Below are 17,678 nucleotides of genomic sequence, written 5' to 3' on the forward strand. Positions count from 1 at the left end.
AAACTAAGCATAAAAAGGCCAGATTTTTCAAGAATAAAACTGTAAGACTAATCTAATTTCAAGCCTTACAAATGGGTTAGAAACAGAAAAGGCATATTTCTGTTGGAATTTAAATCTCTTGGCACTTTCTGGTGCAATATGCTCACAAGGAAGCTGGGGAAATGGGATAATCATGAAGCAGGAGTGAGTACAGAGCAAGGACTCTTTGGGTGCAGTAAGGAATGGCTGTAACTGGAAGTGCAGGGGAAGGGAGGCTCCACCTGGGTGGAAAGAGAACCCTAGCTCCAGCAATATTTGATTTAGGAGAGCTGGAGATGCAGCAGCACAAAGCTGAGACTGAGTTCTCAACCCACCTCTGCCCAGTTTTGTACATCACCAGATCAGGAACATGACTGAGAAACAAAAAGGTGCAGATGTAAAACATGGCTAAGTCACCTGCCCAAACTCTGAGTGGGCTGTTTCGTTGCTGTGCAGAAGGTACCTGGGGCTGCACTGAGTGAGAGTCACTCTGCTGGGCTCTGTTAAAAGTACAAACCTTCTGGAGCACAATCAACTGGAACTAAAGGGACAAGACCTGTGCTACATTTCTCCCAGTTCTCTCCTCAGTGCTTTGAAAGCAACGCTTGCCCAGCTGTATCCAGCTGTGGGCACTGCACTTCAGGAAAGGTGGAGATCCAGACGGAGAACTGGGGACCAGAAGAACCCTCAGAAACTGAGAGAGGACACTTTAAAAAATGGAAGGAGGTCTTTCAGAGCATGAAAGTTTGCAAAGAGGAAGAGACTTAAACCAGATTATTATAATAAGTGACTATGTGATGATTTTAAAAGTACATTACAAGCAAGGAAGTAGGATTGATTAGAGGACACTGTTTTTTTTTAAACTAAGCATAAAGTCATGCATGTGGAAGACTTAAGATTTTCCACTGGTGTTTTCTTATAAGAGTAGAATACTGGTTAAAGTAATAATACAGCAAATTAAAGACACAGCAGTGAGAATGACACAGATGGATCTTCAAGTATGACAGAATAAAAAAGCAGAAAACATTTACTATTGTCAAAGCAGTGTGTACAAACTCACAGAAATTACAATTTGAAAAGGAAAAGATCAATTATCACGTGGCCAGTCCTCCTCTAAGCACTACACAATAAAACCTCAAGCCCAAAGCTGTAAGATAAGACAAGGATTTCAAGGATATATCTCTTAGTTCACAGATGATCCCCACAGAGAACAGCATGCACACAGGTCATACTGACACTAAGCAAAGAATAGTTGTAAGTAAACAATAATTTAAAAAGTCACCTCAAGTGTACCTACCTGTGCTATATTTTTGTTGAGAAGATAAACTCCATATTCAAACTGAAGCTTCTCCCCTCCTTTTGGATATAAAGGAAATCTGATAAGAAAGGAAAAAAAAAGAGGAGGGGAAAAAGGCATTTAAGGTGAAATAATTCAGAATAGAAGTGATTCCTTTCACCCACCCCTCCCCAAAGGTTTAAGTCACTTAGAGCATCACAAGTCTCTACAGCCCTTGCAAACACGCTCCTAATGTTTACTTCTCCTCTGTAATAAATATTGCTCACCACTTAAATGTCACAAGCAGCTTGTACAACAGCACAGCACTGCCTCACCTGCTGTGTGAGGTGGGAGAACTAAAGCTTCAGTCCCCAAAGTACTGAGACTGTTTGACAGCTTCTGCATTCAAAAATACTGTTTTATGCATCTGTTCTGGAAATCTCAGCTCAAGGGCAGCACTTCTCTTCATAAACAGCTCTTGGAGCTGCCCACTGGAGTTCTGAGGGCTGTCTTTTAACTCCTCCTCAGCTGCGGAGGTTTGAGGTCACCGGGGGCAATTCAGCAATCTCAGTACGATCTGAAATTCATGGTTATGGGAACTCCACCACAAGAGCAGCTCCTGCCTGTTCAAGAACCACATGTCCTGCAGCTCCTAATCAAGATGCTGAGTGTATTATCTGCATAAACCCCACATTAAGGCAGAAACCAAAGGCTCCCTCAAATATAAGATAACAAATACAGGAGATCAGTATCTACTAGAAACAACACACATTCTGGAGAGGTGATTAGGCAAAGTGGATTTCATCATCCATCAGCCCCACAGTAGAGTGCATTTGCAACTTTCAAGAATTATATAGTGCCATTAAAGCTAAAGGTCAGCAGGGCATGATCACAGCAGATCAAATATTGAGATGTCAGCTCCAGGTTTTATGCTGCTTTCAATCTCGCTGGGTCACTTCAAGTTGAGGAATATAAAAATCCCTGTGAATAGTGTATATCTAACTCACCTTGCTTAATAGATCTATAAATCCAACTAGTTCCCCATGCAAGAAAATGAAACCTTTCCAAATGAACACATGCTACAAAAATTCCATTCTAAGTGTAAAACACAGAGCAAAAGGAATTCATCTCCATATCTCCAGTTACACTGCCCGGGCAGAGCAGGGGTTACATTTAAAGGATACCTTTACAATTAACAGCCTAAAACCAACCCAAGTTTGACAATAAAAGCACCATTAGGAACACAAGCCATGTTTCACTCCAAGGTAGGATTTCATGAAGTCACTGGTAATGGGAACCATGTATTCTATTATTAGACACAGAGCTCTTCAATCCTTATAGAAAAGAGGATAAAAGCTGGTTTATGGTGCTACCATCTCCCACACACAGGGGAAAATTAGGCTTTTCTGTTTATCACTCTGCTTCTGCTTCTTTGCCAGTATTCACATTTCTCCCCTTCAACTTGCACTAATTAATCTTGAAAGCTTTTAAGCCACACACATCCCGGGTCAGCCTTCCCAGCACAACCACTTGACACGCAGTTCTGGAGAACTGTCAGTGCTGTCTCTGTGTGTGCACATTTATGAGTCCAGAGAAAAATATCCCCAATTGTTCTGTCTGCCTCTGTGTGTTATCTTGCTTGCCCATTAAGCCTGGTCACAAGCAGTGAAGTCAAGGGAGAGGAACCCCAACATTTCATGCAGTGCTTCACTGACTACAATTCACCACAACTCCAACTGCTGGCTCCCTACATCCAATTCTTCTCTCCTGCTCCACAGAAAAGCAGGAGCTCAACCCCTCCCTCTGGCATGCTGCAGAAAGCTAAGTCTGCTGTGCAAGGTTTTAGTTATCCTAAATACTTCTGAAAACTACTACTTCAGTACTTTTATAATCACAAAGCACGTAATAAACTGCAAAATGGCCTCTGCCTGCCCACTCTGCCCCAAAGTGCACCTTCCTTTCTTCTATTCTTGCTGGTATGTCTGGAGGGGAAAAAAAGAAATCATTTAAAGCTCCTTTAAAGCAGAACACAGACACCTACTCTGAGATGGCAAATTCCAAGGGGTAAGTGTGGGATGTTTAGTGGGAAGAAGAAAAAACACAAGCTACAGGTACCTGTTGTGTGATCACCAGAAAAGATCTTCTGAGGGAAGTTGTCAGGTAACAGGAAATGTGTTCTGAGTCAACCTCTGGTCCTCCTCAGAGGAGCACTTACCACTGTAGGAGACCATACCCCTGCCATGAGAGCAGGCAGCAATTTTGAACGAAACAGCTTCTGCTCAGCCAGGTTCAACCTGTGCCCTTGGAAAAATAGGTTGATATTTACTCACAACTACAGAATGTAATATTTCAACAGCACTTAGACTCCTTAAAACACAGCCCTAATGCACCCTGAGCAGATGATCTATTCCTGTCTATAAAGAGCAGGGCAGACAGCAGGAGTAATTTTAATGAGTAACTCATAAAGAGTATCAGTTACTCCTTAACAAAGGGTTGTAACCCATCTCTCACTGACTTTTAAATATATGGATTTAAACCCCTGGTTTTGATAAGAGAGCCCGGGCAACTATTTGCTACTAAAGTGTCTCCACTGCTCACTAGTACTGATGTATTTAAACACCAGGAAGTTGACTAGAGAAAAAAAAAGATATTTTCAAGTTGCCTGCAGACATTGATTCTGCAAAACCATAGGCCTGGTTCAAAGCTAAAAATAGTCTCACTGTGGTGGTGGTTTAAGCATTAGACCTCTCTTATTACAACTCAAAGAAATGGTGCTGAATATTCTACTCTAACCACTGGAAATTCCTCTTCACTGTCCCACCTTTCTCAGCTGACCTTGCCCAAGTACTTATGAGCCCTCAAGAGCTCCTCTGATTTCATACCCTCAGCTCATCTTTAGGTGTTTTACATAATCACTTCAGTGTTGATGAACATGCAAGAGAATCCCAGGATTCCTGGTTCAGGCACGTGGTAAGTGTTAGGGAAAGATGAAAGAATCCTTATTCCATACATTTACTTCAGACCTCAAGTATCTCCTACGAATTCAAGTCCAGATACATTTACTGTTGTGTCCTGTGATTTATGAACTCCTCTGCATCCAGAACCATCACACATGTACCAAGAGACTGGTGGCCCATTTTTATTGTCTATAACAGCCTGTCTTTAATACAAACTATTTTTAAAGCTTAAGAAATTGCTTCATTTTTAACTGCTTTCACCTGCTTCTACTTTGGTGTTACACCATGTGGTTTAGATCTTTTATTCTCTCTTCTGTTCAGACTTCTGCCATATCCCAAATTATATTAAAGTTTAATCTCTACTTCAGAAAGCTCTGAAGAGAAGAAGTGGGTAGAATGATGATTTCTACACCTCACATCTGACTGTTCTCCCCAGGCTGAAGGGTGGCACAGTTTCAATAGCACATGACATCCCATTTGGCAAATCTGAGTAAAATTCCAAATCTAGTCTAGATTTGTGCTATAAAGCCTTAATTTTCAAAATCATGCAAAACTCCAAGGACCAGTAGTATTTGTGGCTTTGCAAGTCAAACTAACAACAAGGACACACCTTAGGAACACTTAACTCTCATAGAAGGGTTTGGGTAGGAAGGGACCTTAAAGACTGGAATCTTAGTCCCAAGACTAAATAAAACCAGCACCACTGTATTTTCACATCACTGTATTTACAGTATCTGGTACTTCCTGGCCAACTGCACCAAATTTGTCAGAGAACAAACTCAACCTGGCTTTTTCCTTCACTTTTCATTTCCAAGGACAGTGAGCAGGATGGCTGCAGGGAGACGGCTGTGGAGCAGACTTGGCAGGATGCAGCTGAAACCCAATTATTCACTATTATACAGATAAGGAACTGATGTAATTTCTGTGTCTGTAAGACACTGGTGTGATAACAGAGCCATCCATCAGATCTAGGGAACAACTGTGCCTCACACAACACTACAAAAAATGGGGCAGTTAAGAAAATGATGAGTCTCAAGCTTAAATCTACTGATGGGACACTCTATACAAGGATAGAACTAAATAGCCCGACCAGATAAGATAATGACCTGAAAAAGTCACAAGTTCTTGCTTGATATGCCTGAAGTATGAGGAGTGTACGAGAAAAAGGTTTAAAGATTTCCTAAGTTTGAGTTATTTCACCCTCACCCCCTTTTGGGGGTCTGCAAGGGAGGAAGGAGAGTTTTCCCTCCAACCCAACCACATCCTGTTTGCTGATTGTAAGGGAATGGTGGGTCCAGGAGAGCAAACGTTGTTATTTAGAAGTGCTGGGACTTCTCTGAACCAGAAGAAAGCAAACCCTTACAAGTGAGAATGACCACCACTGTCCAGCCAGCACTTGAAATTGTGATTCCCCAGGACACTTCAAATCAAATATTAGGAAAAGTAGGCTGCTCAAAAGCTGCAGGCACCAAAATCCAAGCCCTTCCAACCTCTTAGAATTCTACCTGAAGGACAGGGCTCAAGGAGCTTTGGCTGCACAGCTTTAAAACCTGTTTCCTTCTCAGAGAAGCTGCACCACAGCTCTGTCAGCTTCAGAGCAGAGACTGGCACAGATCTCCAGCAGAACACCCAAAATTAAATGAAAAGGCAGAAAAAAGGATGGCAAGTGTGCACTTTACTTATTAGAGATTAAGACATGAATCCCAAATCCCAAGGGAATTCAGACTGGATTACTATATGGGTTTGAGTTCCTACTTGAAAGAAAAAACCTACACTTGTAAAACAAAACTTGATGACAAAAATACAGACTGCCAAGGGGGAAAAGCACATCCTCCTTCAAGCTTGGCACAACACAGAGATAATTAGTTTAGTGGGAAAGGAAAACATTAAAGCAGTGTGACTTTCTGAAACGTATTTTCAAAATGCCTGCCTGAACAGTTTAAGAAGGTGATAATGGAAAGCAGAAGCATCTCTCTGTGATAAGTGTAACTGCTGTGCCCTTGCTCTTGGACAATGCACAGTAGCCTCAGTGTGGGCAGACTGGAGGGAGAAAATGCAAAAGCAAAGACCCAGATTCTGAGAGTCAGGCAGTTCCTGATAACAGTCACCAATTTATACAAGAGGGAATCGTTCTACTGCTTCAGCAAATAACGCTTTCAAACAGCCCAAAAAGCACAGAGAGGAATCCATGGAGCCACTGACACTGATGGCTTTTTGTAAATTGGGCATTTTGTGATATATTTCAGCTTGGATTCCAGGCTTGCACCATCCAGGCCATGATGGATGTCACAGCACAAGGGCTGTCTGGAAGGGCAGAGCACAAACCTTGCTATCAGAAGTGTAAATCTCCTGCCACTGGAGGATCATTTTTAACTGGAGGACACTTTACACAGGGCAAGTCCCTGCTTATGTGAAACAATGAAGTCATGTTTTGAAAAAGAATCTCATCAGGAGTATAGTGTTCCAGTGGGAGCAAATTAAGTCTAGTATGTCTTCACAGAAACATTTCTCAGCTGGAGATGTCTGGGGTCAGTGGTCTCATCCACTGCAGTAAACAAAAATCTGCTCCCTCAGCCTGGCCAGGAGCATGTAAAAACTTCCAGTTCCCAGAAACAGTGTTAACAGGACCTAAATTTATTAAAGAACACCTGATCTAATTCTTAATCTATGCACTGCAATATTTGCTGACCCACTGAAGGCACGAGCATTATTTTGGTAATCAAGAATAAAATAAGCCAGGATTCGAGCTAAATATCCTCAAGAATGTAGAATGTAAAAATACAGTTCAAGAGAAGTTCATGGCAGAAAGCATTCTTTGAGCAATATAGCTGCACACTTAACACACACTCCATCTACCCCAAAGAATCAGCTCTGCTTTGACAGCTATTGGATTTCTCAACCAAACATCTCCCTCCATCTGATTTAAGTTTGCCAAGATTTCTCCCCAAAGCTGCCATTTCATTATCTCAGCCAAAGCCCCAAATATGATTAAAGACTTCTCCACTGAGCTGGGGAACGTTCACTTGCCTGTGTCCCCATTTTCCAGGCTGTTTTGTTGCAAGTGGCTCATCTGTTCCCAGGCACAGAGCAAGAACCCCTCCAGTGCTGCAGGACCAAGTCTGTTACAGCTGAGACACTGATTGTCCCGTTCTTCCCAACTGGAGGGAGGCCCCACTAGTGAGGATCACCTATAGATTGTGCTCATTCCACAAGTGGGCTCCAAATGCTCCAAAATTATCCACAGGCTGGTTCAGCAACGCTTCTTTGCAAATCCAGCTAGTCTTTCAGTTCTTTGAGATGTGACAACACACTGAGGAAGGTAATTTGGAAGCAGTTTTGGGGCAGAACTGGCAAGGAATTACACGTTTGTTTTAACCAGAGGCCTGAGAAGAAACTTTTCACATCAGAACTTCCACTGTCAGTAACTCCCATCACCTGATTTAACACTTGGAAGCACACATAACATAATGCAAGGTTTCCTGACCAGCAGGACTGTGCTGGGCACTGCTGAGACACCTCCAATCCTGGGGGCTCACCCTCTCAGCAGAACTCTTTCTTGAAACCCTTCTCATTTCCAGCTTACCTAGCAGGCAAGTAAGAGTTCTTGAAAGTCTTTTAAAAGACACAGTATGAGCGACAATGCAAAAATCCAACAGAAATAATTGTTCTGAATGTGCATCTCACTTGTTCAGACACATGTAGAGTACTAGAAATGTGATTAAACTCCAAAACCCCATTATTTTTCTTACAGGGGTATATGCATTTCCAAGCTGTTTATATTACAAAATACTAGGATATGAGGAGCAACACCAACACAGGGAATTTCCCAGTGTGTGTCTCACTCCAGACATAACAATCCTTATTTTGCCCTAAGCTGGAAGCTATTCTGCATTAAAAAATCTGGGAGCAGGCTACCAGAAGCATGAAATGTAGGGCTTGACAGACAACAGTGTCAGGACACATCAGAAGTAGTTTAATCCCAGCATTCTCGCTCTGCTGCTGAGGATGTGATGAAGTGTTAGGTTTCAGTTGCACCAGAACGGAGCCAAAGAGTTGAGGTGGTTTATTCTGCAAACATGCTTGCTTGTCACTGGACAGAGGAACATGCTGCTGTCCTAAGGAGCTTAAATTTGGGAGTTATGTATCCATAGAACCATGCAGGTTGGTAGATGTTAACGAATGACCCAAATCCAGCCGTTCCCCAGCACTGCCAAGGCCGCCACTCACCCATGTCCCCAAGTGCCACATCCACAGGGCTGTCAAACCCCTCCAGGGGTGGGGACTCCCCCACTGCCCTGGGCAGCTGTGCCAGGGCTGGACAGCCCTTCCCAGGAAGGAAACAGTGTTTTTGTAGTACCCCAACTGTGTTTTGAATAATGAGGAACACACTGACTGGATGGATTATAAACACTGATAGCCCTGCAATGACAGGGCTGACCATACACTGTATGGCAGGCATTCCATCCCTCATCCCACCCTCAGGAATCACAGAACCATTAAGGTTGGAAAAGACCTCCAAGATCATGGAGTCCAAGCTACGACCCAACACCAGCCTGCCAACCAGACCTGAGCACTGAGAAAAGAAACTTGAAAGGGTTTATACATTATAACTTTAAAAATACACACATTTACTTAAGATTTTGCTCTGGAGTGAAAAACTCAGCTATTCCCCCAAAAGCACAATTTCTAGAAGCTCCTAATAAGGTTCTTGGGGCAACCCTGCCATAAAAAAAAAAAAAAAAAAAAAGAAGTACAATGCCAAGTAAAATGTTTAACACAGTCAGTAATCAGGATGTATGTGTTATAGTAAAGATTAAACACAGGGATTACCTCACTGCAATTACTCAACAGTTTATGTTGGAGTTTGAAAAGCTGCTAAAGGACAGGTGACTGAAATAAAGAAATTTAATAATGCATGTTAATTGCTGTGCTCAATGCAGTCAGGAGCCAGGGAGAAACATAAGCCATTAGTTTAGGAAAAAAACTACAATTTAAGACATTTAAGGTTTTCTATAGTAACCAAAGTCCTTTGAGAGTTGGTGGGATTGTCTCTCCAAGAGCTGGGAAGAGAAGATCTCAGGCAGGAGCTAATCCTGAAAAAATCTTGCAGAACACAGGTAAATGGCCCAACAGGGATTCATACTCTTAGCTAAGCTTTCTCCTTTTCACAAATCTATTGTGAAATCAAGGATTAAGTCATGAGGGTTTGGAAGGCTGTAGCCTGAAGGACTAAACCCTCCAATCTGTCTCAGACAACAGGAAATTGGGTTAATCTGTATACACCCACACACAGGCAGCTCTACTCCTCAGAAATTTGTTTTGCAGATATAAATGTTCTAGTTTGCAATCCTCCTCCAAGTGGTGCTCAGGAAGGATATGACCATATGCTTCAGGACCTACACTAAAGCCACTCAAGTTAATGTTAAGTTACCCAGGAAGTGTTCAGACAAGTTATTAAAATGGCATCAAAATTACTCTGCAGGACATCATTATGTAGTTGTATTTTATTGTGCCAAAACAAGGAGACCTGAGTGATTCCAACTCTTCAGGCAAATGACCTTGTCTGTCCTTCACAAGTCACTAAGCTGCAAAGGGAAGTCGGACCCTTCCCAAGCATCCCTATCCTGATTGCTAGGCACAACAAAACCCTTCCATCCTGATTTGGATTATTATGCTGAAAGACAATGATTACAGAACAAACAAAAAGCTCTTTACTGAATATTAGGCTGATTTACAGTAGGTGGAAGTTTAGTGTGCTCTTTTTCAATTGATTAAAACCCTCTGTGTTAGAGAAAATTTGTTTCCTCACATTTATCTGCCCCCACCCCAGCACTGGCAGTAGCTCCCAGTGAGGCTGCACGTGCCATCTGCAATTTATTCCCACAGCCAGCAGCAAAACATAAAGGGCAATTTTTCCAACCAACAGCCAAAAATTACCTGTAAGAAACACTTTTGAAGTTTTTCTAGCATTACTGGAAGCCAAATCAGAGGCATGTGCGTGCCAAGAGAGTGAGAACAACAAAGCTGAACTACTCTGTTGGATCCCAGAATTCCAACAAGAGAAACTCAAACGACTACTGGAAACAGCACCTTCAAATTCCCTGTCACTTCAGAGTTCCCAAAACCATCCAGGGTGGGGGGTTTTTTGGTGCTGATTTGTTGTTTTGAGGGAAGGCCATGAGTGCACTCCCAACATACTCACTCTCGCTCCTTCTCGGTGAGTTTGTCGTTGATGTTGTCTTTGATGGTGGAGCGGGAGCCCTTGTGGATGATGGGATACCTGAGTGGCACTTGCAGGAAGAAGGAGATCATGGAAACCAGGTGAGCAGTGTAGCCCAGGGCAACGGCGATGCTTCCGTCATCCTTCGCTGCCAACAACAAGGAGAGTCCATTGTTGGATGCACCGAACCCTGGTGCTCAGCCCTCCTGCTCAGAGAACACCACGGCTGATGCGGCTCCCGGAGGCCAGAGCTCAGGAACACTTAAGTCCCTTTGGAGAGCTTTGCATTCACCGTGTTTGGCTCTCATGGAAAGCGGGTCGTGGCTCGTTTCTCCTGCCAGTTTTACGTGTTCAAAGCTGAACCACCTGGCTGGGGGAGGGCCAAGAAAAGGTGGGAAGAGTGGAACAAAATTCCCAAGACAAAAGTCAAGCCTTAAGCTTTGTGCATTTGTGTGGATGGACTGCCAGGGTCAGGGGAAGGCTGCACTCCTGCACAACTCCAGCCACCAGTGAGGTCACTTGGAGAGACACTCACCCCACGGCAGAAACTCTGCCAAAAACTGCAAAAACTTGGATTAACCCCTTGTTTTAAAGTATTCTTTTTTATTTGACATTTCAGGTTTCAACCTTGGAGCTTCACCTGCTGGGAATACACCCAGGTCTGGTGATTGTAATGACACATCCTTTAGCCACGTCAGGGCTTCTCCTTTCCCTTTTCTCTAATTTTAATTCCTTGTAGGGGATACAAACAGCACAAGAGTCACCCCTCCTGATGCACAAGGGAATCCCATAAAATCAACCAAAGAGGACAAGCAGCAAAAGTGGCTTTTTAGGGAATCAATTCTTTTTGATCCTTCAGATGCCTAATTTTAAAAAAAATATATTATCTCCTGAGTGAGGTAAGATCCACGTCAGGTTTCAAATTTAACTGCATATTTCAATAAGTTGGATGCTTAGTACTTCTTTATCACAACACATTTGCATTTTTAGAGCCTTGGATAAAAGAATTAGTAATTCTTTTGTAAGGAATTAATACCAGGAAACTGAAAATGGGCCAGAAGATGCACACCACTTACTCCTCAAGAATTACCAGATTGAGTTCATTAGAACACTCAGTGCAATCAGAAAAACAAAGCAACAGACTGCGGTTTTGTCCTGTTGACAAATTAATTTGTTTTAAAGATTATTCCTCCACCATTCTGCATCCAATATACACATTGTTAGTACAAGTTAGTTACTATGGGATGGCTTTAAAGAGTTAGACAACTGATGGAGGTTTTTGCTCAAGAAACCAGAGCGAGCAAATGCTGGGAAATTCTCCAGGGCATTTTCCCGGAGCTGCAGTCACACCAAACACGTGCAGCTGAATGCATGCAGTTACCTGTACAACTGTTATACACACAGGCACATGAAACATTTGCCTCTGCAACAGGATGAGGGTCGACAGTTAAAGTAGCAGCTGACTTGTAAAGCACTTCATACTGTCACAGAGGTTTAGAGGCTCATTTTGGTGAGGTATTTATCCCGTAATTTCTCCAGCAGCTCCAGCAAACCCAGTGGGGATTCCTGCCTGCTGCCCCAGCAAGATTTATGGACTAGAAGTGGCCCCAGAAGAATTTTAGGTCAGACTCAAGTACTTTGCAGAATCCCTGAGTTTGGAAGGCACCCCTGGGAAGGCTCAGAGCAGGGGCAGGGAGCAGCAGGTTGCCCAGGGCTGTGTCCAGCTGGGCTCTGAGCATCCCCAAGGATGGAGACTCCACAGCCCCTCTGGGTAGCTCTGCTTGTGGAGTCTCAGAACACAGAGATGCTTTTCTAAGAGCCAACAAGAAATCTACTTTGCAGGAGCAAAAGGAAGCAGGGATAAATAATTCCTAAGTTTTCCTCTAGTCTAGACCTTTCTGGTCAAAAATCTGGATCCCAAGCCATTATTATCAGTTTACTTGATTCTCTGAAGTTTGGAAGCAGTGTTAACTGTAACAGCTACATTAAGAATATCCAGCTACCTTGAAAGTCTTCAGAATTAGGAAGCTTGACTCCACAAACAAAGTAATCCTTCTGATCATTCTGTAGGTTTAAAATCAACAGTGAAAAGTGAGAATGGAACAGTAACATCCAGAAAACCAAAACCTGCATAAAATCCAATTACAACAAAGCTAAGAAAAAAAAATCAAAACCTAAATATCTAGTTAAACTCAGAGTGACTTTGACACAGTATTTTAATCCGCATTTCACAGAATTCAGAAAATGTATGCAATTTTTTTAAAGAGGGACGAGTTTGATTTTAAATCATTATGTAAAAGGTTTTAGAGCTCAACATTTTGACATCTGTTTCTGTGCACTCTCTTAAGAGTTCAGCTCACCCACTGTCAGGGTTACTTTACACCATTGTAAACAACAGTGCAAATATCCATTAAATTTGAGCTATTATACTATTTCACTGGAGTGCCCTCCCTGTGAAGTTTGCAATCCAAGGACAAAACGTAAGAAGAAGCCGGAATAAACAGGATGAGCAAAGAGCAGATTTCACCGTGAATAAAACAGGATATTTGCTTGCAGTGTAATACACAGGAAGTCCATTTCAAATCAGGCAGGTTTTTAGGATGCTGAGCACATACCAGATCAATGGGGTAGATGTAGGACAGCTCTGACAGCAGCTGCTTGCATCGGATAGTCTGCTGGGCGTTTGTCTTCAAAAGCTGTTCTCTGTGGGAAAGAGATCCCAAACCCATTAGTTCCCTCAAAAGCCTTAAATAAGGGTGACAAGCTGTTCTGTCCCTTCTGCAGCTCCCCAGGTACCACCTGCCCTCCCCATAAGCTGGGTAACTCCACCCAAAGCATTAACACAGCCGACAGAAGTTGTTGTTTTCACACGTACCTCACATTTCAGACATTTTTCGACTGAGAATTAAGTATTACAGAGCTGTGACACTAAAACAGACCTAGAAGTCCTATCAGAGCCCACACAGGCCACCAAGCATCTGTGTCCTTCTCTTCTAGACTTGCCACTGGTAATTCTCCCTTTTGATATCTACAAGTTGTAGCAGAGATGTTTTAACAGATGTTTTGGGACCACGTGAGGAAGGATTTGGTGCCAGAATTCCCAATTCCAATGGCCTCCTCTCAAGTCTGTGTTTCTTTTCCAGTTGCAGAACAAGCAGAGGCCCTTTTACCTCTTGGCAGTGCATTCCTTCCTTAATTCTCCCAGGGATTCGTTGTGCTCTCCAAGTTTCTCATATTCAGTCCCAAATGCATTTTCTAAACAACAAGAGGAATCAGGGAAAAGAAAATAGGTATTTTCTTAGTTATCAGAAGTTTTAATAGTAGGTACTGACACAAATGCTGGCAGTAATCCTCCCCTGACTCTTCCCACTTTCCATGTCATGCTCCCAAAGTAGGGAATGCCAGCACAGTGGGAACCATGCACCCATTCACCAAACACAACCAAACTTCACCTTCCTTTCATACCTGTTCCCCTCATGGCCAAGCAGTGCAGTAATGAATTAGGGTATCTCAACCCCCTTGCACAGCCAGGATGAGGTGCATGGGAAAAAACTCCTTTTAGTAGAGACTAATTACTTGAGACTCAAATAAGCACTAAAAACAAACAAAAAAAAAATCCTGCAACAAGATCTATCATTTGTGTAGCCTGGCCTTGGTGAGCTCCAAAGGAGCAGTGATGCAGCATTTTACTGCAGGACACTCTCCTAGTAAAGGGAAATACCAGGGTGGCTGAGCATTTCACCTTTCACTTACGTAACCAGCTATTAAGAGAGATTTATTTTCTCCTAACACTTAAAATGGAATCCTAATCACAGGTACAGTAACTTCCCCCTTGACATTACAAAGCCACTGTTCACTGTATTACAGTGCAGCTCCTCTGATTTTCTCCTAAAAACTAATTAAGCGCAATTTAAAGATTACTGTAGAGAGGTGTCATAGTAAGAAGTTATTTAGAGACAAGACACCACAAACTGCTGTCCAAAGCTCAGTATAAGACAGGTGGTGAAAAAATGATACCTGCCTGCAGATTTCAGACAAAGAAAAAACACAGCACATTAGAGCCAGACAATAAATAAAAATGAAACAGAAACCATGCCATTCTGGGCACCATGATCATAAGCCAGGCTGAGGTTCCTACACTTACCTCTGTCACTCAAACGACTTTTTTGCTTGTGCAACAAGGCTACTTCTTGACCAAGGGCCTTCTTCTGCCTCTCCAGTTCATTACGTAGCACCAGGATCTTCAGCTGTAAACATTCACTCTCCTTCTTCTATTGGGAGAAAAACAGATTAAAATAAAAGGAAGGCAAAAGGCAACTTTTTCTGCATGGAAGCAGTTCCACAAAAAAAGGTTATAGGAGGGAAGGAATAAACAGGACAAGATTAGTGCCTGCCAGACTAAAGGCTGAGTTCACAGATTCCCACAGGCAACAGATTCCCAAAGACTCTGATGGTTTTCTGCTTTGGAAGGAAAGCAACTCATCCAGACATGTGCCAGTGTAATGAAGTCACCACAAGCCACCTCTTTTCTGGCAGCTCATTGCTTTGAGCTGAGCCCAGCTCTGCTGGGCAGAAAGCAGAAACCAGTGCCAGCAGACACTTCTGGAGAGGGGAAGAGGGCAGGCAAAACAAACTGTCAAAAGCTATTGCAAGATCCAGTACAATTCCTGCTTAAAATGAACATGTCACTTGAGTGACAGCTTTTGCACGAGTTCTGTTCATCCGAAGGGAGTTGGGGTGCAGGAGGGTACAGCCTTCCTGACTCACCTCACCCTGAATCTACCACAGCTTCCTGTCAAGATTGATCTAAATCATTACAAGTTTGTTTTCCCTGAAAAGCCTCTTCCCTGCACTGTGCAATGTTTATGCTTTTATAGCATAAAGTCATTATATCAAAAAAGGTAAAAACAGGCCAAGCAGTCCATCAATCCAACTGAGCACCACACGCAACTCACAGTCATTCCATCACACAGCTCTCAGGTGAGTTCCCATTTGAAATGACAGGTTTAAAGAAAGATTTTAAGTTCAAGTGTTAAAAAAAGCCAAGTTCATGATCAAGACATCAGTCAGACGCTTCAGCAAGCCCACAAAAGGTTGTAAATAAATCCAACGTACCAGCTCGTTCCGTGTGGATGTACATCTCAGCTTCTCTTCAATCTCCCTCCCTATCCTCTGCACAGTTACCTGAGTCTGTTTAATTGCACACTGGGCTCTGTGGAGCCTGTAGGGAGAAGAGAAGTTACAGCTGTGTCACGTCCTACAGCAGGGGCTGAGTCTTCTATTCCACACTTCCCAGCCTGCCCCTTTCCAAAAGTCTGCAATGTTTTCTTACCAGACACAAGAAAGCCTTACCCAAAGCTAAAACTGTTAGGCAAAGAGTAATAACTGAGTGACACTTCCCTTTCCTCTACATGTCATTTTATACTGGGAGAACTTTCTCCATTTAGTCCGTCATGTGATTAAGAGAAAGTTTTACAAGTTTTCACATCCCAACACTGAGGTAGCAAATCCTGACTGCTGGGAGGTGTTTTACTCACTGAAAGAGTATTTCAACTCCCAGTATCCTGTGATTTAGGTAACTGATAAATTGTTAGGAGGGTCATTTGCCATGTGAGCTCCTCACAGTGATTTAATCAATTCTCATCAACAACCTACACATTTTGTAGTAACTAAGTTCTCCTCCCCTTGCCCAAGTATAAGGAACAAACATTCATTCAAGGCTGACTCCCCAAAACAACCCACACTGTGGAATACTGGTTCAGCTGGGTGAATTGATATCTACAGATAAACCCCAACCTATAAAAACTGCTCTGCAAAATAATCCAGCAATCAAGTCTGCTTTTAATAAGAAATGGATTTCTTTTTAAGCCAAACATCATCCAGCCATTTCTTGCACTATAAAAACCCAACAGTGAAACTTGGCTGCCTTGATGCCAAAGAGTGCCATTTACACTGCAAGACAGAGCATTTACTGACACTGCCTTACTCAACCCCAGCATGTTCACTGCTGTTCCAAGAACTTTAAAATGGGAACAGGAAGAACATGACCACAACCAAAGTTAAGTCTTCCAGGACTGAAATTTTAGGGACACCATGTCACAAAAGCAGCAACTATCAACAGAAATCTCCCTTTCCCAGCCAAAACCAGTCCCCACGTGGAAATCTTTGGTCATCCAATAAAGGGAAGACAAACTAAGCCACAGGAATGCCAGCATGGAAATTTTGTCCATCATTTCTGCATGCACAGGACAGTCCCTTGGTGGAAGCAACTATGATTTGCACCAGTGGATGGAGATCAGCAAGCTGAGGCCATAAATCTGGATTAAAATTTATAGAGAACAAATGGAGAGAAACTCCAACCCTAACTGACTGCACCTTGTTCCCATTTCTAGGCTGAATGCAGGTCCAGTGCTGCAGCCTAAACTCAGCCCAAGCCTAAACTCAGCCCAAGCACAGTCCAGACTGGCTTAGGAAGTGCCCACCGATGGCACAACCCTACATGCTATCAGCCAGGGCAGGATTCTTCCTACATTGTTCAATACGTCATTTTTTAATACATTTTATTAAAATTAGCACTTCCACAGCACTTTAGAAGCTAACTGAGGGCTTCAAGAGGCCACTGGCCTGCTACCAAATTTCCTTCGGGGTTGGGAGAGCCAAGGCAGCTCCAGCAGAAACTGCAGCCCTTCTAAAGGGATGGTTCAGCCAACAGTGTCGTCACCCCCCTGTGTCTGCAGAGCTCCCAGCCACTGTCAGCCAGCAGCACAGCAACTGGAATGGGAAGTGGGACAGATTTACTGCCTGGGGCCCTGAGAGCTGCTGTGCAGTTGTCCAACCTCAGCCAGTTCCACGCTGCTGCCTGGGAAAAACCGGAAAGCACAGCGGACATTAAAATTCCTGAGCCCTCAGATGGATCCGAGGTGGGGATCCACAGGGCTGCTCTTCCACTTCCATGCTTGTATCACCTGCTCTCTGAGATGGGGAAAATGGAGAGGAAACAAAACACCCTCCCTTCCTTTGGAAGTTTAGGAGAAAGTGAGACAGATTAAAAACATAAGCCATAGTGTAAGCTAAGCCCAACAAAAGCTGTATCCCTACTTGGTCTAGGAAGAACCAGCAGGCATAATGTCAGCATCTCTCCTCTTCACTTGCTAGATCCCAAGTTCCTGAAATACAGGCTATTGGGGCTCTTTCTTCAAGGCTTTTC

General features: G+C 43.1%; 2 protein-coding genes across 2 annotated transcripts in view; one reads left to right on the plus strand and one right to left on the minus strand.

Annotated features, from left to right (window-relative positions):
- The window catches only part of WNT11 (Wnt family member 11), a 202,779-nt gene that overhangs the window by 129,669 nt on the left and 55,432 nt on the right, over positions 1–17,678 (plus strand). The gene's annotated exons all lie outside the window — the stretch shown is intronic.
- Positions 1–17,678, minus strand: part of UVRAG (UV radiation resistance associated) — a 62,765-nt gene that overhangs the window by 21,352 nt on the left and 23,735 nt on the right. Inside the window, exons 7-13 of the mRNA XM_050331844.1 lie at positions 15,587–15,692; positions 14,616–14,742; positions 13,642–13,726; positions 13,087–13,174; positions 12,475–12,535; positions 10,454–10,619; positions 1,316–1,394 (exon numbers count right to left, since the gene is read on the minus strand). Of these exons, the coding sequence (XP_050187801.1) occupies positions 1,316–1,394; positions 10,454–10,619; positions 12,475–12,535; positions 13,087–13,174; positions 13,642–13,726; positions 14,616–14,742; positions 15,587–15,692 (712 nt within the window). The remainder of the gene's footprint in view (positions 1–1,315; positions 1,395–10,453; positions 10,620–12,474; positions 12,536–13,086; positions 13,175–13,641; positions 13,727–14,615; positions 14,743–15,586; positions 15,693–17,678) is intronic.

This window comes from Myiozetetes cayanensis, unplaced genomic scaffold (genome assembly GCF_022539395.1).
Source record: "Myiozetetes cayanensis isolate MyiCay16 unplaced genomic scaffold, myiCay2020 scf5-8, whole genome shotgun sequence".
Lineage (NCBI taxonomy): Eukaryota > Metazoa > Chordata > Aves > Passeriformes > Tyrannidae > Myiozetetes > Myiozetetes cayanensis.